This window comes from Geotrypetes seraphini, chromosome 2, assembly GCF_902459505.1.
Source record: "Geotrypetes seraphini chromosome 2, aGeoSer1.1, whole genome shotgun sequence".
Lineage (NCBI taxonomy): Eukaryota > Metazoa > Chordata > Amphibia > Gymnophiona > Dermophiidae > Geotrypetes > Geotrypetes seraphini.
Genome location: NC_047085.1, coordinates 414,734,685 through 414,759,784, shown reverse-complemented (window position 1 = coordinate 414,759,784; position 25,100 = coordinate 414,734,685). Strand labels below are relative to the sequence as shown.

The 25,100-nt window shown below is 45.3% G+C and overlaps 1 protein-coding gene across 29 annotated transcripts in view; it reads left to right on the top strand.

Annotated features, from left to right (window-relative positions):
- The window catches only part of SDHAF3 (succinate dehydrogenase complex assembly factor 3), a 60,580-nt gene that overhangs the window by 17,592 nt on the left and 17,888 nt on the right, over positions 1–25,100 (top strand). For 21 of the 29 annotated variants that reach the window (XM_033931075.1, XM_033931044.1, XM_033931064.1 and 18 more), the window contains one exon: positions 13,258–13,315. The exons of 7 other annotated variants lie outside the window; for them this stretch is intronic. In XM_033931075.1, the coding sequence (XP_033786966.1) occupies positions 13,258–13,315 (58 nt within the window). Of the gene's footprint in view, positions 1–13,257; positions 13,316–16,598; positions 16,685–25,100 lie in introns of those variants that run through there. One more of the 29 variants, XM_033931073.1, reaches the window with a different exon arrangement.

The window sequence follows — 25,100 nt, the reverse complement described above, 5'->3', positions numbered from 1 at the left end:
CCCTCCGGTGGTTTGGGATCTTAGGGTGGTCCTGGCTCAATTGGTGAAACCTCCGTTTGAACCCATTGATAACGCTCTTTTGATCTGTTTCACCTGGCGGGTGGTATTCCTGGTTGGTCTCACGTCTGTTCGTAGAGTCCGTGAGCTGCAACCTCTGGTTGCGGACCCGTCTTCTGCTGTATTTTATCAGGACGCAGTGGTCCTGCGTACTCATTACAAGTTCTTGCTCAAGAAGGTTTCGGACTTTCATCTCAATCGTTCCATTGTTCTTCCGGTCTTTTTTCCGAAGCCCCACTCTCATCCTGGCGTGGTGGCGCTTCATACGATTGACTGTAAGAGGGCGTTGGCTTTTTATCTTCAACGCACTCAGTCTCATCGGACGGTTCCTCAATTGTTTTTGTCCTTCGACCCTACTCGGGTGGGACGCCCTGTTTCCCAGCGCACCTCGTCCAACTGGTTGGCTGCTGGTTTGCTACGCTCAGGCTGGTCTCGCGCTGCATGGTCGAGTCCCGGGACATAGAGTCCGAGCGATGGCGGCTTCTGTAGCTTTCCTCAGGTCAACGCCTATCGAGGAGATTTGCAAGGCTGCCACTTGGTCTTCGGTTCATTCTTTCACCTCCCACTACTGTCTGGATACTCTGTCCAGGAGCGACGGCCGGTTTGGCCAGTCGGTTTTGCGTAATCTGTTTTCTTGAATTGCCAACTTCCCTCCGTCCCTTTTTGGTTAGCTTGGAGGTCACCCACATGTGAGAATATGCTGCCTGCTTGTCCTGGGATAAAGCACAGTTACTTACCGTAACAGGTGTTATCCAGGGACAGCAGGCAGATATTCTCACAACCCGCCCGCCTCCCCAAGGTTGGCTTCTTTGCTAGCTATCTAAACTGAAGACCATGAGGAGGGGATGCGCCCTCTAGTGGATCAGGAAGGCACACACATGCGTGGTGCAGCACTAGCAAACTTGAAATCTTCAATCAAGTTTGCTTGAGAAGCTGTCCGCATCGGGGCTCCGTGGATGACGTCACCCACATGTGAGAATATCTGCCTGCTGTCCCTGGATAACACCTGTTACGGTAAGTAACTGTGCTTTTCTGTAGTTTATAGGGACGGGCGGGGACGGAGGGGCTTCCTCGTGGGAATGGGCGGGGACGGAGGGGATTTCTCGCGGGGACGGGTAGGGACGGAGGGATTCCTCACGGGGACGGGTGGGAGTCATCACGGGGACGGGTGGGACTTTGGCGGGGACGGGTGGGATTTCTGTCCCCGCGCAACTCTCTAGTCTGGAGTATGAAGAGCTGATTCTCCAGGATGGGAATGAGGCTTTGGGAAGAACACTGGAAGAATAATGGATTGGTTGAGATGAAATTCCGAAACCACTTTAGGTAAGAATTTAGGATGAGTACGGAGAACCACCTTGTCATGATGGAACACAGTGAAAGGTGGTTCAGCAACTAAAGCTTGTAGCTCACTGACTCTTCGAGCAGAAGTGAGGGTAATGAGAAACACCACTTTCCAAGTGAGATACTTCAGATGAGCTGTAGACAATGGTTCAAATGGAGGCTTCATCAATTGAGTAAGAACAGCATTGCGGTCCCAAACCACTGGAGGTGGTTTGAGAGGAGGTTTGACATTGAAAAGTCCTTTCATGAATCTGGAAACCATTGGATGAGCAGAAAGGGGTTTTCATTCAATAGGCTGATGGAAATCAGCAATTTCATTGAGATGGACTCAGATCGATGTAGACTTGAGGCCAGAGGTGGATAAGTGCAAAAGGTAGTCTAAAACAGAAGATAAGGAAGAATGTTGAGGCTCCTTATCGTGAGAAGAACATCATGTAGAAAATCTAGTCCATTTTTGATGAAAGCATTGTCTAGTGGTAGGCTTCCTAGAAGCCTCTAAAATGTCTCTTACAGATTGAGAAAACTGAAGAGGAGTTATGTTGAGAGGCACCAAGCTGTCAGGTGTAGAGACTGCAGGTTGGGATGAAGCAGAGATCCCTGACTCTGTGTAAGCAGAGATGGAAAAACTGGTAGAAGAAATGGCTCCCTGCTGCTGAGTTGAAGGAGAAGGGAGAACCAAGGTTGTCTCAGCCACCGAGGAGCAATCGGAATCATGGTGGCATGGTCGTTCTTTAACTTGACAAGAGTCTTGAGAATGGAGGGAATGCATACAGGAAGAGATTCATCTATTCCAGTAGAAAAGCAATTGCCTCGAGGCGATGAGTAGAATAGATCCTGGAGCAGAACTGAGGCAGTTTGTGGTTGTGGGGAGCTGCAAAGAGTTCTATCTGAGGCTGTGAAAAAATGTGACGAAATGTGACTGTGAAAATGTGACTATGAAAAAATGTGACGAAAAGGCGAGGAATGGAATGTCCATTTGTGAGGTTACAGAAGACGACTCAAGTTGTCCGCCAAGCAATTTTTCGCCCCTTGGATGTAGACAGCTTGCCTAGTCCCAAACCTTCAGACTTTCTTGACAAAGGGAGGAAGATCCCGTCCCTCCCTGTTTGTTGACATAATACATGGCGACTTGGTTGTCCATCCGAATGAGGACTACCTGATCTTGAAGAAGATGTTAAAAAGCTTTGAGAGCCTTAAAAATCGCTCTTGAGTTCCAACAGATTGATGTGACACTGACGATCCATACTGGTCCAGTGGCCTTGAGTACGGAGACCATCGAGATGAGTGCCCCAAGCGTAGGTCGAGGAATCTGTTGTGAGGACCTTCTGATGAAGGGGCGTTTGAAACAGCAAGCCTCTGGAGAGATTGGAAGAGAGCATCCACCAGCGGAGAGACTGTCTCAATGAAGGAGTGACTAAAATGTGTCAAGAAAGTGGGTCGCAAACCTGCGTCCACTGAGGAATTCTGAGGTGAAGTCTGGCAAAAGGAGTCACATGTACTGTGGAGGCCATGTGACCCAGGAGTACCATCATGTGTCTCGCTGATAAGGAGGAGCGGGAAGACACTGTATGACAGAGTTGAAGGAAGACTTCCAGACGTTGTTGCGGAAGGAATGCTCCGAGTTGGATAGTATCCAGAACAGCTCCGATGAATTGTAGATTCTGAGAGGGTTGAAGTTGGGATTTGGGAAAGTTGATTTTGAATACCAAATTGTAGGAACCATGTAGTCCATTGGATTGCTACAGTAACCCCTTGAGATGTTGAATCTTTGATGAGCCAGTCGTCCAGGTAGGGAAATACCTGAAGACTATGGTTTCTGAGAGCTGCGGCTACCACTACCAGGCACTTGGTGAACACTCTGGGAGTTGAAGCCAGGCCAAAGGGCAGCACTCTGTATTGTTAATGCAGATTCCCCACCCGAAATCTGAGATATTGGCGGTAAGCCGGATGAATGGGAATATGAGTATAAGCCTCCTTGAGATCCAGAGAGCATAACCAGTCGTTCTGATCTAAGGGGGGATAAAGGGATGCCAGGGATAACATGCAAAACTTTTCTTTGACTAAAAATTTGTTGAGAGCCCTGAGATCCAGAATGGGCCGCAGATTGCCCGTCTTCTTTGGAACAAGGAAGTAATGGGAGTAAAAACCCCTGTTCTGCTGTTCCAAAGGAACTGGTTCGATGGTATGGAGACGAAGCAGAGCTTGAGCTTCCTGAAGAAGGGCAGTCTGGGATGGATTGGAAGGATACTCTCTTGGAGGAAGCTCTGGTGGAACCTGAGTGAAATGAAGAGAGTATCCTTCCCTGATGATGGTAAGTACCCAGAGGTCGGATGTAATTATCGTCCATCGGTTATAAAAATGATGGAGACGACCTCCTATAGGGGGAAAAGGAGACAAGAGACAGAACGGTGGAGGTTATGCTGTGTTGTAAACAGTCAAAAAGGCTGAGAAGCCTTAGGTGCAGCAGAAGGTTGGGGTTTCTGTTGCTTCTGAGGTTGCTGTTTTTTCAGAGGAGGGTGAGTATAAGGAGCCGGCTTCGGAGCAAAACGCCTTTGATAGATAAGAGCAGGGCGTGAAGATTTGGCAGGAGTTGGCTTTGGCTTAGTTCTGACTATAGAAGCAAAGAATTTTTCATGGTCAAATAATTTCTTGGTGGCTGCCTCGATGGATTCATCAAAGAGGTTGTTGCCCTCACAAGGAATGTTAGCCAAGCGGTCTTGAAGATTATTGTCTATGTCAATGGTACGAAGCCAGGCAAGACGACGCATAGCTACAGAGCAAGCAGCCACCCTGGCAGACAACTCAAAGGCATCGTAAGAAAACTGAAGTTGCTGCAATCTGAGTTGTAATAGAGAAGCTATGACTTCTTGAAATTCAAAGTGCTTTTGAGTATCTAAATAACTGAGAAATCTAGGCAAAAGAGCAATGAGGAACTCAAAATAAGTGATAAAATGGAAATTGTAATTAAGGACTTTAAAGGACATCATGGCATTTTGATAGATGCGACGTCCAAATTTGTCTATAGTTTTCCCTTCCCTTCCAGGAGGAACGGTAGCATAAACCTTGGAAGGATGGGACCTTTTCAAGGATGACTCCAGAAGTAGGGATTGGTGAGATAACTGTGAATTCCCAAATCCTTTGCAATGGAGAGTTTTATATCTGGAGTCTAATTTGCCTGGAACAGCTGGAATTGCATAAGGAGTCTCCAGGCATCTGGTAAAAGTCTGAGACAAAAGCTTGTGAAGAGGAAGCTTAAGTGACTCTGCTGGAGGTTGAGGAAGATGCATGACTTCGAGATACTCCTTAGAGTATTTGGAACCAGCATCCAATTAAAGGTTCAAATCAATAGTCATCTGACGAAGAAAAGAGGAGAAAGATAGCTGATCTGCTAATGCCTTGCCTTGAGAAGGACTCGAGTCGTCGAGGCAGCCTGAGTCGAAGATGAAGCTTCGGCAGGAAAAAAGGCATCAAAAGAATAGGGAGACTTGGACGAAACAATCGAAACCGCTGAGTCCTCGAGGTGTGGAAGTGGAGACCTCAATCGAGGAGTCGGTGGTCTAGTAGAACTGGAAGGTGTAGATCGAGGCTTAGTTGAAGAAGGACGCTCTTTGGAAGTATGCCTCGAGGAAGGCCTCGATCGTCGGTGAGAATGGTGCTTGGAAGCAGATCTCGAAGATCAAGGAGACTTTGCCCTGGAGATGGAAGCAGTCGATGCCACCAAGGAATGGATAGGGCTGGAAGCTGTGGATAGAAGCTCCAGAGGTTTGATGGAGGAACCTCGATGCACTCCCAAAGTCTCTGCTCCTTGTATGGAGTGTGAGGATTCCTGTTGAGGCACTTGCAAAGAATTTGCTCCTTGCTTCACGTGCATAGATATCAGACCAGACACTCGCAGAGACTCTGCTCCCTGCATAGAGTGTGTAGGCTCAGACTGAGGCATAGGAAGAGGCTCGACCTCGCAGGAGTCTGCAGAATAAGCTTCGGTCCCATATTAGTGAGGAACTGAATGAATTGCTTCTCTAACATGGTCTGGAAAGAAGCCGGCAAGGATGGATCCGCGTCAGAAACCGGACCACCTGCTTTGGCTGGAGGTTCCACAGAGGCAGTGGAAATGTGCTTCGACTTGGAAGTCTTAGGCACCTTAAGCACCACCGCTGGAACCTTCTGCTGAGCTATCTGACCTGAGGATACAGGGGAAGATACAGCAGATGTCATCGAGGAAAGAGATCTGACAGTTAAGATAATGGCTGTAACATCAGCAAGAAGAGTGTTGGAGCTGCAGGCCTGTTCTGCAGGGAATCCTTTCTTCAAATTTCAAAGACTGGTGTCTTGATTTTAACAGTTTCTTCCTTCAACCAAAGGTCGTGTTTAGTTTTCATGTAAACCAAGAGGCGCACCTCTCAGCTTCACATCTATAGGAGTGAAAAAGGCAGATAGAGTGTTGAAATTTCTGGATGTACAAAGAATTTTTCTTCATTATCTGAAGTTAACCAACGAGTTCAGGTTCTCTGGCACATCGGGGAAGACCGGCATCTAAAACGACTATATTCAAATGGATTAGGATGGCTATATCTTCCGCCTATATTGAAAATGGAAAGAAGTCTCCAGTAGCGCTGAAGGCGCACTCTGCTCGCAGCACGGCATCATCCTGAGCAGAGTCTAGAGCAGTCTCTCCTGCAGAAATTTGCAGAGCGGCCACTTGGGTTAGTCTGCACACATTTACTAAATTTTAAAGGATGGATGTTGCATCCGGGCTGGACACCACTTTTGGGTCCTCCGTATTGGTAGCAGGCTCATTTGTCCCACCCCAGGAACTTGGGACTGCTGTGAAACATCCCGCTGGTCAAGACTGCCAGTTCTGTTGCACAAGAAGAAAAGGTTAAGCTCTCGAGCTTTAAGTATAACTGTCAACTGTTTGCAGTTCCAATAGTTCCCACAGGGTGGAGGTAAAGGCTTGCATCTGAAGTGTCTCTCTAGTAGCTGTGATACTGATTGCTTGCTCATCAGCTACCTATAAGTTTTAAATATTTAAAATTAAGAAATGAAGAGTAAATATTTGTTTAATGAATTTGTAACATCTTTTGGAGATGTATCTCCTTTACACCTTGGTTTTTTCATTTTTACAATTTTTTTTATGATTTCTTGATTTCTTTCTCAGTGCCTTTGTGGTTTTAATAGTAGAACTGTGGTCTTAAACCAATCCTTGAATCTCTTTTCTTGAGCCAGTTTGATGTGCAGCTTATGAATGTACCAGGTTTCCAACATATGCAGTTTTTCATGTGCACTCAAGAATGATATCCTGGAAATCGAGCTGTCTTGAGGGGGGCTGAGAAATAGTATGAGCACCACTGAGTTAAGAAGTGACATTACTTATTCCAGTGTTTCTCAACCTTTTCAAGCCCAGTACCCCCTAAGCCTAACAAATACCAACTGAGTACCCCCGCCCAAGCTCTACCCCAGACCTGCCCCTGACTCCACCCCCATAATAATAGTACTAATTGTAATGCAATTTCTTCTATCCATTTTTCATATACATACAATATAATCTTAATTATACATAGTAACCACAAAATTTAAAAATCACAAAGCATACTGTACGCAGAGAAAGTGTAAATAATCATTTATATTCGAGGTTTTTTCAAAGAGGCCAAGGGAGATGACTTTAAAATATGCAATCAGTAACAATTATAGAAAAAATAGACAAGCTTGTTTGTTTGTTTTATTTATTCCTGCCTTTATCCAGGGCGGGTTACACACTTACATACAATGACAGACATTTCTACAAACAATAAATCAGTCTAGACCAGGGGTCTCCAAAGTCCCTCCTCAAGGGCCGAATCCAGTCAGGTTTTCGGGATTTCCCCAATGAATATGCATGAGATCTATGTGCATGTACTGCTTTCAATGCATATTCATTGGGGAAATCCCGAAAACCTGACTGTATTCAGCCCTCGAGGAGGGACTTTGGAGACCCCTGGTCTAGACAATAGAGTACATCAGTAACCAATCAACAGTCTCCACTCTTCCTCATTTAAACAATCTCAGACCCTGTATTTCATCTGACAAAACAAGTGCCTTTTGAGTAATTTCTTGAAATTCTGTATATTCTGCTGCATGGTAAAATTCTATATACAGTGTGTATGTGTATATATATATTATATATATTATTTATATATAGATAGATAGATATACAGTGGTACCTTGGTTTAGGAGCATAATTCGTTCCAGAAGCATGCTCGTAAACCAAAATACTCTTATATCAAAGCAAGTTTCCCCATAGGAAATAATGGAAACTCGCTTTGATACCTTCCCACCCCCTGAGGCCAGTGGCGCTGCTCTATTCCCCCCCCACGAGAACCGGCATTGCTCTCCCCGAAGGCCCGCCGCAACCTGAAGTCCCCCAGACCCACCCGAACCCGCTTCTTACTTTCATCTGGCCTTGGCACCGGCACTTGCATGTCCTGTGCGTTGGTGCCGGTGCCCGAAGATCGGCCTCCTCTTCTGTGCTGGGCCTTGAGCATCTGCGCATGCTCAAGGCCTGCAAGTTCACGCTCTCTCCGAGATCTCCGAGACATGCCGGTGCCAAGGCCTGATGAAAGTAAGAAGCGGGTTCGGGTGGGTCTGGGGGACTTCAGGTCATGGCGGGGGGGGGGGGGGTGCCGGATCACAGGGGGGAGGGTGCTGGATCGCGGGGGGGGGGGGGGCTGATTTTGCGAATGTTTTGCTCGTCTTGCAAAACACTCGCAAACTGGTGCACTCATAAATCGAGATACCACTGTATATATAGATATATATTCTGCATGGGAAAATTCAAAACTCTAAGATATAGCCTTCTATTCTAATTCTCCATCTATTCTTTCCTCCTATAAATCTGAGAATGACCCTTTATCACCGTTGCTCTAAAATCTTGGAGAACCTGAATTTCAGAGGTCACTTTTTGTATCTGGCTAGAGGACTCTTTTTTCACTTCTTCCATTGTTTTAGTTAGTGTCCACTTTAAAAGTAAAGCGGTTACCTCTGAAGATGAGTTTTTAACTGTAGAAGTTAAATCCTTTAAAGCTTTCCAAATAGACTCCAGGGTTACCATCATGGAGGAGCCCAGTATTTCTTCTTCGGCTCCCTTGTTATCCAATTCACAGCTTCCAAAAGAATGTTCTTCATCCCCTCCTAGGAGCACATTTGATTGCTCACCATTCAATTAATGCTTCTGCACATGAACAGCTAAGGAAAGTCCCCCTCCCCCCCCAACAGTCCACACAGGTTTTAAAGGCATTCATGCCTACCTCAGCCCAAGGATTCCTTGAGGATGAGGTCACGCACCAACATACACTCCCAGATTAACCTAGGAGAGTATTTTGTGGAGTCTGACTCAGATATCTCAAACTACTCTGAAGTTCTGCCAAAAAAATTTTCAGTAGAAGAATCCTATAGCATACCTTTGATCCTTCTCTTCTACCTCAAAGATGTAAGTCTGCACCAGAGAGCATATCCTTTACTGGTTTTATAAAGCAAATTGGTCAAGCTCTTCCCATTAAAATAAGACAGAGGAAGAACCTTGTTCAGAGCTTTTGGAGCTTGACTATGAATTAAAGAATGACACGGTGGTTGTTACCTGTGCCTAGCCACGGGTAACCTGCTGAAACAGGAAGAGAAAAAAATAGTGGTCACTGTGGGAACGGGGAAAAGGCCATTCACCGTCCCATGGAGTGGTGAATGGTCTTGTCTCCGCAGTGAAGTAATCACAGATCGCGCGGTCCAGCATCCCCACCCGATTGCCACATCCCGCGTCTTGCCATCTCCCTCCCTCCACCTCACCTTAGGTGCTGACTTTAATTCTTCTTCTCCGAACGGCTTGAGTTGTTGAATCTTCTCTGATGCAACTTCCTGTTTCCGGTTGCATGGGAGCATAGGGACAAAGACATAAAGGGGACATACATGGAAATGGTATATGGACATGGGGCAATGCCAGATAAATAGGGGAGATATTAGAAATGGGGAAAATAGAAACACAGAAGCGAGATGGTTTGTGCAGATGGGATCAGATGGTTTGTGGGGACAGGATGTGCCACGAAGGTAAGAGGGAAGGAAATGGTTGGACCGCGCAAGGGGTGTTGAAGGGCAGTAGAAAGAACAGACGCTGAAGGGGGTGGCGAGAGGGAAGGGTGGAGGTGGAAAGGAATGGAACAGATGCTGATGGGGAAATGTGGAAGACAGAGTGGGGAGAAGACACTAAAGGGAAATGGGGAACAGAGAATGGGGAGAAGATGCTGAAGGGAAATGGGGAATAGAGAGTGGGGAGAAGACGCTGAAGGGAAATGGGGAATAGAGAGTGGGGAGAAGACGCTGAAGGGAAATGGGGAACAGAGAGTGGGGAGAAGACGCTGGAGGGAAATGGGGAACAGAGAGTGGGGAGAAGACGCTGGAGGGAAATGGGGAACAGAGAGTGGGGAGAAGACGCTGGAGGGAAATGGGGAACAGAGCGTGGGGTGAAGACGTTGGAAGGGAAGAAGACAGAGATGCCAGACTATGGGGGGAGCGGAGGGAAGAAGATGGGTGCCAGACCAATGGGGGGGGGGGGGGTAAAGGGAGAGGCACAGTAACAGAGCAAATGGAAGACGCAGAGAGAAGACAGACAGTGGATGGAAGGAATTGAATGAGAAAAGCAGAAACCAGACAACAAAGGTAGAAAAAAAAATTTGATTTCTTTTTTTTTTTTTTTTTGCTTTAGGATAAAGTAGTATATTAGTTGTGTTGATAAATATTTATAAATAAAGCCCTTCCAGCTGAACATCTCTTTTTCTAGTTCAGCAGCCAGAACTTTGATTTATAAGGAAGGAATAAGCTAAATATTGCAGTACTGCGGCTTGTATGGATGCTGCGGGGATAGTGGTTGTGGGGATGGGGCGGGGACAGTAATGGCGGGGATGGGGACAAATTTTTTCCCACATGTCATTCTTTACTATGAATCACCATCAAATGACTGTATCAAGGGAGCCATACATAGGGACATGAAAGATACACTATTTAAGAACTTGGTGACCCCTCTATCAGACTAGGTAGCTCATAAGAAAATTAACACAATATACAGAATACAGCAGTGTTCAGGGTTTGAGAAAATAATCGACATCACTCTCTCGTTGTGGAATCTGCTCTAAAATGCTCATGCAAGTAAAGGTCTTATGCTTCTGCTTCTCCAGGAAGGGAAGTCAGAACACTGGACTCTTCTGGTAAATGCATTTTTCAATCACCCATACTCATAAATGGAATTATGGACTACAGTGCTATTCTTCCGTTTATTTAAAATCCTTGCTTGAACAGACTTTCAGAGTGTGAGAAATTCCTCCCTCAGGACAAACTTAGAGTTCCAACAGTTATCCAAGAACTTATTCACTACCAGAAAGTTCCTAGCTAGAGTCATATTTTATGCATTCAGTGTTTCCTCTAGATTAGAACATTAGCAATGGGAATTGGCTCAGAGTCTATGATCTGGAAACTTCAGTCCAGGAGTGCCTTGCAGATGTTCCTTGAAACGGTGATCTGTTTGGAGATGAGATTGAAGAAGAGGCAGATTAACACACAGACACCATGTCAACTTTGTTTAAGCTTCAAGCTGCTCAGTCTTCATCTAAGAGATACTCTGTTCAATCTAGACATTCATACTATTACAACACAAAAACATCATTATAATCAGCCATCTTCTTCAACCTTCTTCAGCCATCTTCTTCAACCCATGCAAAACAACAAAAAATACAAGTCTCAGCCTCATTCTCAGTCCAAATGGCTAGAGCTGCAAGCAATAGGGAATGCTCTTAAAATATTCCAGGACCACCTTCTTCAATAGGTTATACTTGTCCATATGGACAACAGGTCTTCCTGCAGTTTTTCCAACAGTCCGCATGCGTTTTAGCAACTTTGGAACAATTTTAGTGTCATCTGCAAATGTAATCATCCTCATTCATAGTTTCAATTTCCAGATCATCTAATATAATAAAACGCTAAGCGCGCATGCGCACTCATACCCCGTGCTTCCCTGATCTGTTGCGCTGTGCGAGCAAGAGTATGCATGCGCACTTACTGGCTGTCGGCGGAGGGCAGACGCCGGCCCAGGATGGTCTGCAGATAGACGACTTGCTCCAGCTCGCGCCACCTTCAATATTAAAAATAAACGGGCCCCCCACACCGCCTCCCTAGCTCGCGCAGACCTCCATCAATGAGAAACGGCACTACCATTTGAAGTTTATTTTTAAAAGTTTAAAGTCGCTGCGGTTGCTCCTCTCATGAACCGCACCCTGCATTAGGGAAGGCTGCGGATGCAGGCAGCTGATCGTGGAGAGGAGCCGCCGTGGCAACTTTAAACTTAAAAATAAACTTCAAATGGTAGTGCCGTTTTTCCATATTTCCGGCTGTGCCCTCTCTTATTAACTCAGCACTCCGTGCAGGCTCCTCTCTCGCGGTCTTGTCGGCTCAGGCTCCCTTGCATGCAGATGGGGATCGAGAGAGGCTTTCTGGCTCTCAATCCACCACCCCGGTCCAGCGTCCCACCCCGTCCTACCTTTAAATTTTTCTTCGGCAGTGGCAGTTAGGCCAGAAAAAGGAAGTCTGCGTCAGGAGGAGTGCAGGATGCGGCACAGGGAACCTTTCCACAATGGGTCCAACTGGGTGGGCTTTGAGGCGGCTGTCGGTGGAGGGAACCTCTGATCACGGGGCAGAGCAAGGTAAGTGTATCATAGGTATAAGAAGGAGGAGGGGGCGAAGAAAAAGGAAGGGACGCCTACTGCTGGACAGGGGGAACAGGAAAGAGGTGCTGATGGACAAGGGGGGTGAAGAAAAAGGAAGTGAGGCCTACTGCTGGACAGGGGGAGAAGGAAAGAGGTGCTGCTGGACAGGGGGGGATGGTAATAACAAAGGGAAAAGGGCTGCTGCTGGATAAGGATAGCAGTGAAGGGTGGTGATGGGACACAGGGGAGGTAAAAGGAAGGGAGACTGGACAGGGGAAGCAGACAAGGGGTGGTGGTGGACAGCCAAGGAAAAAAGAAAGACAGCAAAGAAGAAGACAGAAATACAGAAAGCGGCTAAGGAGAGAGAAGAGAAAGAAATAAAAACAGACACACACATATATTCTAGCACCCGTTAATGTAACGGGATATAAGACTAGTTTATAAATAAGTTAAATAGCACCAGACCCATTACAGATCTCTGCGGCACACAACTATTTACCCTGCTCCATTGATAAAAATTACCATTTAACCCTACCTTTTGTTTTCTCTCCGATAACCAATTCTTAAACCACAATTGAACATTGCCTCCTATCCCATGACTCTAATTTTCTCAGGAGCCTAACCAGCTCGCCTTTATCCACATGTTTATTCACACCTTCAAAGAAGTCAAGCAAATTGGTAAGGCAAGACCTCCCTCGGCTGAACCCATGCTGACTCTGTCCAATTAAATCATGTTTGTCTGTGTGTTACACAATTTTATTTTTTATAATTGTTTCCACTGTTTTGCCTGGCACTAGGCTTTCCCAGTCTGTAATTTCCTGGATCTCCCATTGAACCCTTTTTAAAATTGGCGTAAAATTGACCACCTTCCAATCTTCAGAAACTACAGACGATTTTAACAATAGGTGATTGTGTTCGGTCCACCTTATTGATGCTATGTTGCATTTGTTAATGAGTTGTGTTTTCTTGTAGAGCAGATCAAAAGTATGCGATCAAGGATTTCCCCTGTACTCCTCTTTGTTATTTCACCTCTTTCAGGGGTTATTTCTGTTTTGGTATAAACTGAGGAGAGAGGGCAGTGTTTGGTGATGCAGGGAGGAGGAGTTGAAAATATATATGATGCCTTCTGCATTCTTTGCAGGTGAAGCTGCACAGGTTCAGGACTCATGTGCTTTTCTACTGGAAAGAAGATTATCGAGGTAAGAACCTAATCTCCTGATCCTGTTGGGAAAATAGAGTTAGGTTCCTGCATGGGACAATAGGGTTAGGTTCCTGCATGGGACAGCACTTGAAGTAAGTGTAAATCACTCTATGGATGCTTGTGGACCATATCTGGAGGTTTATTCCAAGTTTCTTCTATACTTGATATACCCTCTATCAACTTGTACCTAGACAGTTTACAATACAAAAAAATTTTAAGAGGATTAAAAAAAAGCAAGGTGAAAGTGAGCAAAAAAGCTAGAGGGTTTTAAGCGCCATTCCACAAATACACGATCATAGCGGCACAAATGGGGAATATTGGTTACAATTGATGTAACTGCGGATAGGCGAAATCACACATTATAAATACGCAAATGAGAACGGACTGTACTGTGACGTAGCACCTAAGAACTCGCTAAGGGATGACTGTTATTCTGTTCAAACTTGGAAATTCTTTATCCTCCAGAAATGAGCTCAGATTTCCAATTTTGTTAGTATTGAGGATACATCAGGATTCAATCGGGACCGAATAAATATTTTGACATAATGTTCTTAACGTCGAGTCTATTAAACAAGTTTTAGTTCTTTCCTTGATTTTTAATTAAGGAGCTCTTGTGTCTTGTAGAGGTGCCAAGCAAATGATAGTGTACCTTTCAAGGGATTATTGTGTAATCACTGTGTCTAACATATTGTCTTTGTTGTTTTCTTTTGGGATTCTCAGATTAGCATGTCTGAATATACATTTTCCCTGGCTGCTAATAAATTCTTCCCTTTTTGAAAAAAAATCAATCCATAATTAGACTGAAAGAGGAAGGGAATAATAGCTGGAACTTTTAATTGCTTCCCTGGTGTATTTATCCAGATGATAACTGTTCTTTAATTAGGAAAAGGAGCAAACATGCTTACACAGAAAACTAAAACACACAAATAATAGAAAGGGAACTATATCCCATTAGTAATGGAAAATTCATTGTTAGCTGTTTTGAGCTAGATTTGAATCTGTTTCTTAATATACATTTCTTAATCATGGGCAACTGATTAAAAAAAAGTAATTTGCTCTTTAATATTCAAATATAGTCAAGATTTTGCTGTTGCTGTAAATGCTTAATGAAAGGATACCGTCATTCTTAGAGGGTATAATTATGTACTTGCTATAATTTCACAGTGAGTGAATGATACTGTATCTGAAACGCAATAAAATGTTTTAGGGCAGATTCTGTATAAGACGCCAGTCTCAGCAGCCACCTAAGAAGCAGCTAATAATTGCACACCGGCGTCTTATCCAGAATTGCGTCTATCCTAATCGCTCTGATTCTCTAACCAGCGCCCATGTCACAGGCTTCACAGTTAGAGAATCGCCTAGGGATAACATAACATAAAAACTTACTTCTGTACCACAGTATGTAGTTTAAGATGAGATGCTCCAGTTACTTAAAAATCTAGTGAACAAATATGAGTTCAAATCCCTATCCCAGGATGCTGATTGCAGCAAGGGAATCCTCCTGCAGCGATCAGCTGAGCGGCTGTGGCATGTAAACACCCCCCTCCCCCATGAAGTCTTCCAGCAGGGGGAATGCCCATTCCTTCCTGCCCCCGAACCCTTCAGGAAGCATCTGAGCAGGAGTCTTAGACCACTCCCATTGCATCCCAGGATGCACCGGGAAGGAGCCCTAAGACTTCGGCTGGTCCAGGTGCCTAAAGCCTCTGCTGGGGGAGGGGCTTTAGGCATCTGAGCCAATCAGAGCCTTAGGCCCCTCCCTGGTGCATCCCAGAATGCACTGGAAAAGGGAAGGCCCGCCATTTTGGAGTGATAGACCTCCAGGCCAGAGGTGTGAGCCTCCCTCCAGCTGGACTTTCAAATACAAGGTACGGAGTGGTAGAATTAGGCGTGCAGGGTGTTGGACCTGCAGCCTTGGGGTGTCTAATCTAATCTAAACCTTAAGTTTATATACCACATCATCTCCATGAGTATGGAGCTCGACACGGTTTACAAGAACTTAAAATCAGGGAGGTTTCTTGTTTGTGGGGTATCAGGGGTTCCAGGAGTGGCAGTAGGAGGGAGTGGGCATCCCTTCTGCCGATCTTCTATAGGGGATGGGGTTCAGGGGCAGGACAGAGTGGACGTCCTTCCTGCCTAGATGCTTTGTGAGGATTCGGCGGCAGGAGGGAGTGGCCATCCCTGCCCGGATGCTTCGGTGGGGGGGGGGGGGGGTTTGACGGGAGGAAGGAGTGGGTGGGCATCCCTCCTGCCGCAGGACTTCACGAGGCGGGGGGGATGTTCCCTGCCGCAGCTACTGAGCTGATCGCATCAGAGAGATTTTCTTGCCACGATCAGCTCAGCCGCCATGTGTATTTGAAATGTAGGCTATCATTTTGCTGGCCTACATTTGAGATGTCTATCCCAGCCCTAGGGAGATGCCTAGGGCCACTTAAGCTCACCCAAGGCCACTTCTGGGTGAAACCACGCCCAGTCTTGGGTGAGCTTAAGTATCCCAACGCATCTCCCTTAACCACAACAGATGCCTACAGTGTAGGCGCCCGCCTCGGGGTTTATTTTTATTTTTATTTTTTGCTTGTTTGTTTTTTTTAGAAAATGTGTGTCTAGATTGGCTGGTTAGACAGCGGTAGGATGCCTACCGCTTCCTACAATCGGGACAGCATTTATAGAATTTGCCCTTTTATGCAGAAATTGTGTGTGCTAGTGAGGACTCTGCATTTATATTGCACTAAAGTACTTTTAAGATTTTTATTTCTATCATTACCCCTTTCATCATTTATACAAATGCATATTTTTAGAAACTTCAATCATGGCTCATTGCAGGCAAGAGTTCATTTTAAAAAATCTAAAATATCGAGAACAAGATGTAACTTAACACATGAACATTTTTGGTCACTGTGTACGTAAACACCCCAAAACTGTTCAGTTTAAATTGACCAATTCAGAGGTTGTCAATAGAGAATGACACGGGGACAAATTTTTCCCCATCCCTTCGAGTTTTTTTCCTGTCCCTGCCCCATTCCTGCAAGCTCCATCCTCATGTACACAAGCCTCAAACACTTTAAAATCGTAATTGTTCAAGGCTTGTTAGGTTAAGGCAGAGTTTACAGGAATGGGATGGAGATCGAGAAATTGAATTTCTACGGGGGACGGGGACACATTTGTCCCCTTGTTATTCTCTAGTTGTAAACATATGAAAAGTTTTAATGACTGAAATGTCTATTTAGATTGTCGTTGATATTTATAATTTCAATTTACATATTTATTTGTATTTTTTTCTTCAGTTGTCACACTGACTGACCAGCACCATCTCTGTAATACGGATTATTGAAATTAAACTGTTTAAAAAAGATTGAAAGTGGTTCCCTGGCTGTAATAATCAGAAATAAAGAGTGCTCCCTTTTGAAATGAGAAGGTCATACCAAGGTTAAATACGCTGGACTAGAACAATTTGCTAGGAAGCTTTTGAATCACAAAACTTCTTTGGTGAAAAATTCCTTCTGGATATTATGAAGGATCCAGAAATATTTACAATAGGAGAAGTTTGTTAGTGGTTCAAGCTCTTGTATTGTCAAAATTGGGCTATTGTAATATAACATATTTAGGTTGTTCAAAAGCTGTAAAGAAAAGGTCACAAGCAATACAAAATACTGCTATATTTTGTATTCTTTTACCAATATAATAGGGTATCTTTTTTATATTGATTCATATAGACTTCTTATAGAGGCCAGAGTTTTATTTAAATTATGTTTGATATTTAAGATTATTTCTGGGATGACACTTTATTATATGAATGAATTGTTTCAATTTACTGGTCATACACAGAAAGGCTTGTCAAGAAAGCAAATGAAACTGTATTTTCCAGTGACAAGTGGGTTATGTCCATCCATCCACCTTCTGGAAATAGAGAACACTAAGCTGAGTTTCTGTCACTAAGCTCACTGGTAAGCTAATAGTCTCTATCTCCAGCAGGCAGATGGATTGTCCATCTCAAGCCTCCTAGTTGTGTCCTGCTGCTCAGCTGTTGTTTTAGTTTTCTAACTCAGTTGAGCTTAGGGGTGTAGGCTTTTGGAATCCTACTTGAAATAGGCTGTTCTTAATGGGGTCTTCTCTCTCTCTCTCTCTCTGTCTTTTTTTTGTGTGTGCATGGTGAGGAGGGAGAGGAGCAGAAGAACAGCAACAGCAGTGAGAGTAGAGGGGATGGGTAGGAGCTGTTGTTATCCCAGGACAAGCAGGCAGGTATTCTCACATATGGGTGATGTTATCGACGGAGCCCGGATGCGGACACCTCACAAGCAGACTTGCTTGAAAAAACTCGAAGTTTCGAGTCACCTGCATCGCGCATGCGCAAGTGCCTTCCTGCCCAGCGCAGGACGCGTCTCCTCAGTTCTCAGTTTTCTGTGGAGCCGAGAAGTCCGTCTTTGACTCTCTGCATTTAACTTCGTTCCTTTGTGCCTTCTCTGAAACGTGGTTTATATTTTTTTCTTCACGAATCGCTGTTCTTCTTTTATTTCTTTTATTTTTGGTAAAAAAAAAAAAAAATGTTTTCTTCTCCGTAGCCTTCTTCCGAGGGCTTCGATCTTGCGGCGGCTATTTTTCCTTCTATGTCCCGGCCTACTATGGGCTTCAAGAGGTATAGCAAGTGTCGGCATGCGACCCTCACGGACGCTGCCTCAAGTGCCTTGGGCCGAAACATCATCCTAGGTCATGCCTGCCTTGCCAAACACTTCAGCCTCGGGCTTTCAAGCGTCGTCTTTGGTGGGCAAGCTCTTCGAGATGAAGTCTTCTACTGATCCCTCGACTTCGAAGGCGTCCTTGGCCTCTACTCCTACCGAGGCTCCTCCTGCACCTACTGCTTCCACCTCGAGCCTCATCAGACCTTCGTCGTTTGCAGCGGCTCTTTCTTCGACGTCTGCTGTATCTTCCCGTTTCCTCAGGTCAGATAGCTCAGCAGTCGGTTCCACCGGTAGTGATTAAAGTGTCTAAGATTCCCAGGTCGAAGCACACTCATACTACCTCGAAGGAACCTCCAGCCAAAGCAGGTGGTCTGGTATCAGACGCGGATCCATCCTTGCTGGCTTCTTTCCAGACCATGTTAGAGAAGCAGTTTATTCAGTTCCTTACTAACATGGGACACAAACTGCTTCCTCTTATCCAGCCTGGGCATTCAGCAGACCCCCCCGCGAGGTCAAGCCACTTCCTTTGCCTCAGTCTGACCTACCACACTCTTTGCAGGGAGCAGAGTCTCTGCGAATGTCTGGTCTGGCATCCAAGCACGTGATGCAAGGAGCAGATTCTTTGCGAGCGCCTCGACAAGAATCCTCGCACTCTATACAAGGAGCAGATTCTTTGGGAGTGCATCGAGGTTCCTCCACCAAGCCTCTGGAACTTTGATCTACAACCTCTAGTCCTATTCATACATTGGCGTTGGCTGCCCTCATATCCGAGGCGAAGTCTCCTCAAGATCTGGTTCCAGACACAGTTCTCACCGATGTTCGAGGCCTTCATTGAGGCATCTTTCCAGGCATAGTTCTTCTTGTCCCGACAGACCATCTTCCTCTAAGCCTCGATCTACTCCAACTTTGACCAGACCACCGACTCCTCGCTCGAGGTGTCCGATGCCAGACCTCGAGGATATCCCGGTTTCGATTGCCTCATCCAAGTCACCAGGTTCCTTTGATACCTTTTTCCCTGCCGAAGCTTCATCTTTGACACAGGCTGCCTTGACGTCTTCGAGTCCTTCTCGAGGCAAAGCATTGGCAGATCAGCTATCTTTCTCGTCTTTCCTGCGTCAGATGGCTGTAGACTTGGATATTCAATTAGATACTGGTTCCAAATACTCTAAGGAGTATCGAGAAGTCATACATCTTCCTCAACCTCCGGCAGAGTCTCTTACGCTTCCACTTCATAAGCTTTTGAATCAGACTTTTGGTCGTTGCATGGAAACACCTTTTTCCATACCAGCTGTTCCAGGAAAATTGTACTCTAGGTATAAGACTGTGCATCGCAAAGAGTTTCACAACTCTCAGTTATCTCATCAATCCCTGCTCGTCGAGTCCTTCCATCCTTCCAAGGTTTACGCCACCGTCCCTCCTGGAAGGGAAGGGAAAACTATGCACAAATTCGGACGTCGCACCTACCAGAATGCTATTATGTCCTCTAAAGTCCTCAATTATAAATTTCAATTCATCACTTACTTTGAATTCCTTATTTCTCTACTTCTAAAGTTTTTGAATTATTTGGATACCCAAATAATGCATTTTGAGTTTCAGGAAGTCATTGCTTCTTTATCTCAACTACATCTGCATCTCTTCCAGTCATCTTATGATGCCTTCAAATTATCTGCCCGAGCGGCTGCTTGCTCTGTAGCTATGCGTCGTCATGCCTGGCTTCGTACCATCGACAATGGACACTAATCTTCAAGACCGCTTAGCTAATATTCCTCGTGAGGGCAACAACCTCTTCAATGAATCCATCGAGGCAGCCACCAAGAAATTATCTGACCATGAAAAATCCTTTGCTTCTATAGTCAGACCTAAGCCAAAGCCAGCTCCTGCCAAACCTGCATGCCCTGCTCTTATCTATCAAAGGCGTTTTGCTCCGAAGCCGGCTCCTTATACTTGCCCTCCTCTGAAAAAACCGCAACCTCAAAAGCAACAGAAACCCAACCTTCTGCTGAACCTATAGCTTCTCAGCCTTTTTGACTGTTTAAAACAGAGCATAAGCTCCACCGTTCTGTCTCTTGTCTCCTTTTCCCCCTATAGGAAGTTATCTCCATCATTTTTACAACCGATAATTACATCCGACCTCTGGGTGCTTACCATCATCGGGGAAGGATACTCTCTTCATTTCACTCAGGTTCCACCAGAGCTTCCTCCTAGAGAGTATCCTTCCACTCCATCCCAGACCGCCCTTCTTCAGGAAGCTCAAGCTCTGTTTCGTCTCTGTGCCATTGAACCAGTTCCCTTGGAACAGTAGAACAAGGGGTTTTACTCCCGTTACTTCCTTGTTCCGAAGAAGACGGGCGATCTGCGGCCCATTCTGGATCTCAGGGCTCTCAACAAATTTTTAGTCAAAAGTTTTGAATGTTGTCCCTGGCATCCCTTTATCCCCTTCTCGAGCAGAACGACTGGTTATGCTCTCTGGATTTCAAGGAGGCCTACACTCGTATCCCCATTCATCCAGTCTCCCGTCAGTATCTCAGATTTCGGGTGGGGAATCTGCATTATCAATGCCCTTTGGCTTGACCTCGTCTCCCAGAGTGTTCACCAAGTGCCTGGTAGCGGCAGCTCTACGGAACCATGGTCTTCAGGTATTTCCCTACCTCGACGACTGGCTCATCAAAGATTCCACATCTCAAGGGGTTATTGTAGCGACGCAATGGACTACCTGGTTCCTACAAAGTTTCGGATTCAAAATCAACTTTCCCAAATCTCAACTTCAGCCCTCACAGAATCTACAATTCATTGAAACTGTTCTGGACACTCTCCAACTCAGAGCATTCCTTCCACAACAATGAATGGAAGCTCTTCTTCAAATCTGTCATACAGTGTCTTCCTGCTCTTCCATCTCAGCAAGACACATGATGGTACTTCTGGGTCACATGGCCTCCACAGTACACGTGACTCCTTTTGCCAGACTTCACCTCAGAATTCCTCAGTGGACCCTGGCATCTCAAAGGACGCAAGTTTGCAACCCTCCTTCTCGACACATTTCAGTCACTCCTTCCTTGAAGAAGTCTCTCCGTTGGTGGATGCTCACTTCCAATCTTTCCAGAGGCTTGCTTTTTCAAACGCCCCCTCATCAGAAGGTCCTCATGACACACACTTCGATCTATGCTTGGGGCGCTCATCTCGATGGTCTCTGTACTCAAGGCCACTGGACCAGTATGGAACGTCAATGTCACATAAATTTGTTGGAACTCAGAGCGATTTTCAAGGCTCTCAATGCTTTTCAACATCTTCTTCATGACCAGGTAGTCCTCATCTGGACGGACAACCAAGTCGCCATGTATTATGTCAACAAACAGGGAGGTCCGGGATCTCACTCCCTTTGTCAAGAAGCTCTGAAGGTTTGGGACTGGGCAATCCGCCACAACTCCTTCCTCAAAGCTGTCTACATTCAAGGGGCGAAGAATTGCTTTGCGGACAACTTGAGTCGTCTTCTGCAACCTCATGAATGGACACTCCATTCCTCACCTCTTCATCACATTTTTTCACAGTGGGAAACCCCTCAGTCCTCTTTGCGGCTCCCCACAACTTCAAACTGCCTCAGTTCTACTCTAGGATATACTCTCCTCATCGCCTCGAGGCAGATGCATTTCTTCTGGAATGGAAGAATCTCTTCCTCTACACATTTCCCTCCATTTCCTCTCATTCTCAAGACTTTGGTCAAGTTGAAAAACGATCATGCCACCATTATTCTAATCTCTCCTCGGTGGCCAAGACAACCTTGGTACTCCCTTCTACTTCAACAGCACCAGGGGGCCATACCTTCTACCAGTTTTTCCTTTTCTGCTTACACAGAGTCAAGAATCTCTGCTTCATCCCAACCTGCAGTCTCTACACCTGACAGCTTGGTACCTTTCAACATAACTCCTCTTCAGTTTTCTCATTCTGTAAGAGATGTTTTAGAAGCTTCCAGGAAGCCTACCACTAGACAATGCTATCACCAAAAGTGGTCTAGATTCTCTACGTGGTGTTTTTCTCATCATAAGGAGCCTCAGCATTCCTCCTTAACTTCTGTTTTGGACTACCTTTTGCACTTATCCAATTCTGGCCTCGTCTACATCTATTTAAGTACATCTCAATTCAATTGCGGCTTCCATCAGCCTATTGAAGGGAAACCCCTCTCTGCTCATCCGGTGGTTTCCAAATTCATGAAAGGACTCTTCAATGTCAAACTTCCTCTCAAACCGCCTCCTGTGGTTTGGGACTTCAATGTTGTCCTTACTCAACTCATGAAGCCTCCATTTGAACCAATTGATAAGGCTCATCTGAAGTATCTCACTTGGAAAGTGGTGTTTCTCATAGCCCTCACTTCTGCTCGATGAGTCAGTGAGCTGCAAACTTTAGTTGCTGACCCACCATTCACGGTGTTCCATCATAACAAAGTGGTTCTTCGTACTCATCCTAAATTCCTCTCTAAAGTGGACTCAAAATTTCATCTCAACCAATCCATTGTTTTTCCAGTGTTTTTTCCCAAGCCTCATTCTCATTCTGGAGAATCAGCTCTTCATACTCTGGACTGTAAACATGCTTTGGCCTTCTACTTGGAACGCACCAAACCACACAGAACTGCTCCTCAACACTTTCCTTAGATCCAAATAAGTTGGGCCATCCTGTTTCTAAGCGTGTCATCTCCCAACTGGATGGCGGCTTGTATCTCTTTCTGCTATGCCCAGGCTGGATTACCCCTTCACAGTAAAGTCACAGCCCATAAAGTTAGAGCTATGGCAGCCTCAGTAGCTTTCCTCAGATCTACACCTATTGAGGAAATTTGTAGAGCTGCTACTTGGTCCTCGGTTCATACCTTCACGTCTCACTATTGTCTGGATACTTTCTCCAGATGGGATTGACAGTTTGGACAAACAGTATTACAAAATTTATTCTCCTAAATTGCCAACACTCCCACCATCCCATTCTGGTTAGCTTGGAGGTCACCCATATTTGAGAATACCTGCCTGCTTGTCCTGGGATAAAGCACAGTTCCTTACCGTAACAGGTGTTATCCAGGGACAGCAGGCAACTATTCTCACAACCCACCCACCTCCCCTGGTTGGCTTCTCTGCTAGCTATCTGAACTGAGGAGACGCGTCCTGCTCTGGGCGGGAAGGCACTCGCACATGCGCGGTGTGGGTGACTCGAAACTTCGAGTTTCTTCAAGCAAGTCTGCTTGTGAGGTGTCCGCATCCGGGCTCCGTCGATGACGTCACCCATATGTGAGAATAGCTGCCTGCTGTCCCTGGATAACACCTGTTACTGTAAGTAACTGTGCTTTCTGTTCCTCTCCCTCCTCACAACAACAACAACAAAAAATGAGAGAGAGTACCCCATTGAGAACAGCCTATTTCAAATGCAGCATTACCTTCCTTAGAGAGCAGCCAGAGCACATGCTTCTCCTTCACTGACAAGAGCTAATTTAATTTAATTTAATTCTTATATACTGCTAATAACCGTGAGGTTTCTAAGCGGTTTACAAAAATGAATGCATTAAAAGATACAATAAATAAAAATAAATAAGATAGGCACTTGGAAATTCCCTAACTGTCCCAAAGGCTCACAATCTAACCAAAGTACTTGAAGAGACAATTTATGAAAAATAAAGATAGAGCTAGAAATGAGTATTCCACCAAGTAATGAATAAATAAATTTAAAGATAGAATTAAAAATAAATAAGTAAAATAAATAAAAAATAGAGATAAAAATAAGTATCAAGAGAAATAAAAAATGTATATTTAAAGTATTCTTCCCTGCTGGATCGGGGGTGCGGTGTAACTGTGATCAGGTGCCCTGCTGGAGAGGGGCTCCCGATACTGCTGCTGATCTCGGTGAGCCATTGGCACCGCTTCTTTTGAAGTGTTCTCCCCTGCTGGATCGGGGGAGGGGTGTAACTGTGATCTGTTCTATTGTTAAAAATAAAAGTGAGTACCATTTTGCACCCCCACCTCTGTGGTGGTTTCTCAGGGTTCTAGGATGTTCGGGCCGTCTCTCAGGAGGCTTGTTGGCTGCAGTGCGCCGCTCCCACAGTTATAGGCTGGCTCTTTGGCAGGGTTCTGATGGCAGTACTGTTCCTGTGGTTGCTTGCCAGACCTTTAGCAGGGCTCCAGGTGTGAGGACAGCGCCTTGGACGCTGTTTCCGTGGTTACTTACTGGACCTTCAGCAGGGCTCCTTTTGTCAGGACAGTATTGTAGATGCTAGTGGTATGCAACTCCATTACCACAAAGTGTCAGCCATCAGGTACTGACCTCTGCCTCCTTGGGAATTCAAGGCCTTATCTGGCTCTTCTTGCAGTCGGGTCTGCCATAGGGCTCTGTGGATTCCATGTGACTGGCTTTTGGCATGCCTTTCTTTAATAGCAATGGTGGGCCATTTTTTCCTTTTGTATCTCCTCTTCTTGGCGATCACCTCCTTAGATCTGGGCCTTCCCTTTTAGTTTGGTCTGGAGCCGGAGCCTTGCCTTGACTGGAGGGGAGACAGTGTGGGGGTGTTTCCTGTTTGTTTGCCCTCCCTTGCTATAGGGAGAATTCACTCCCGGTTATAGACTGAAGTTCCTTCTCTTCTTTAGCATTGCATGTGGAATGTCAGATGATGCACAGCGGAGTCTTCAGTTGGGCTCTCTTGAGAACCTTATGGAGACCTGGTTTGGCCACTGTGGAGCAGGATACTGGGCTAGATGGACCACTGGTCTTACGCAATATAAAATATGGTTGGATTTCAAGGGGGTCGAGCGTGAGCCGTTTTCAGTATTGGTCCACTGGACATGGAATGACCGAAATGGTACTCCTTTAAAAAAGGAGAGATATGGTCATATTGCCGAGCATTTACAAGAACTCTAATAGTAGTATTCTGGATAGTTTGCAATTTCTTAATAGATACTGACGGTCATCCTGTGTAAGCAATATTGCAATAGTTAAGCTTTGAAGTAACTAAAGCATAAATAGAGACTCGCAACACAGTTTATCAATATAAGCACGGATAGAATGAATCTTGTGTAAAGAAAAGAAGCAGGATTTCACAACCGACGAAATTTGTAAATGAATCATGAGTGCAGTGTCCAAGGGAAC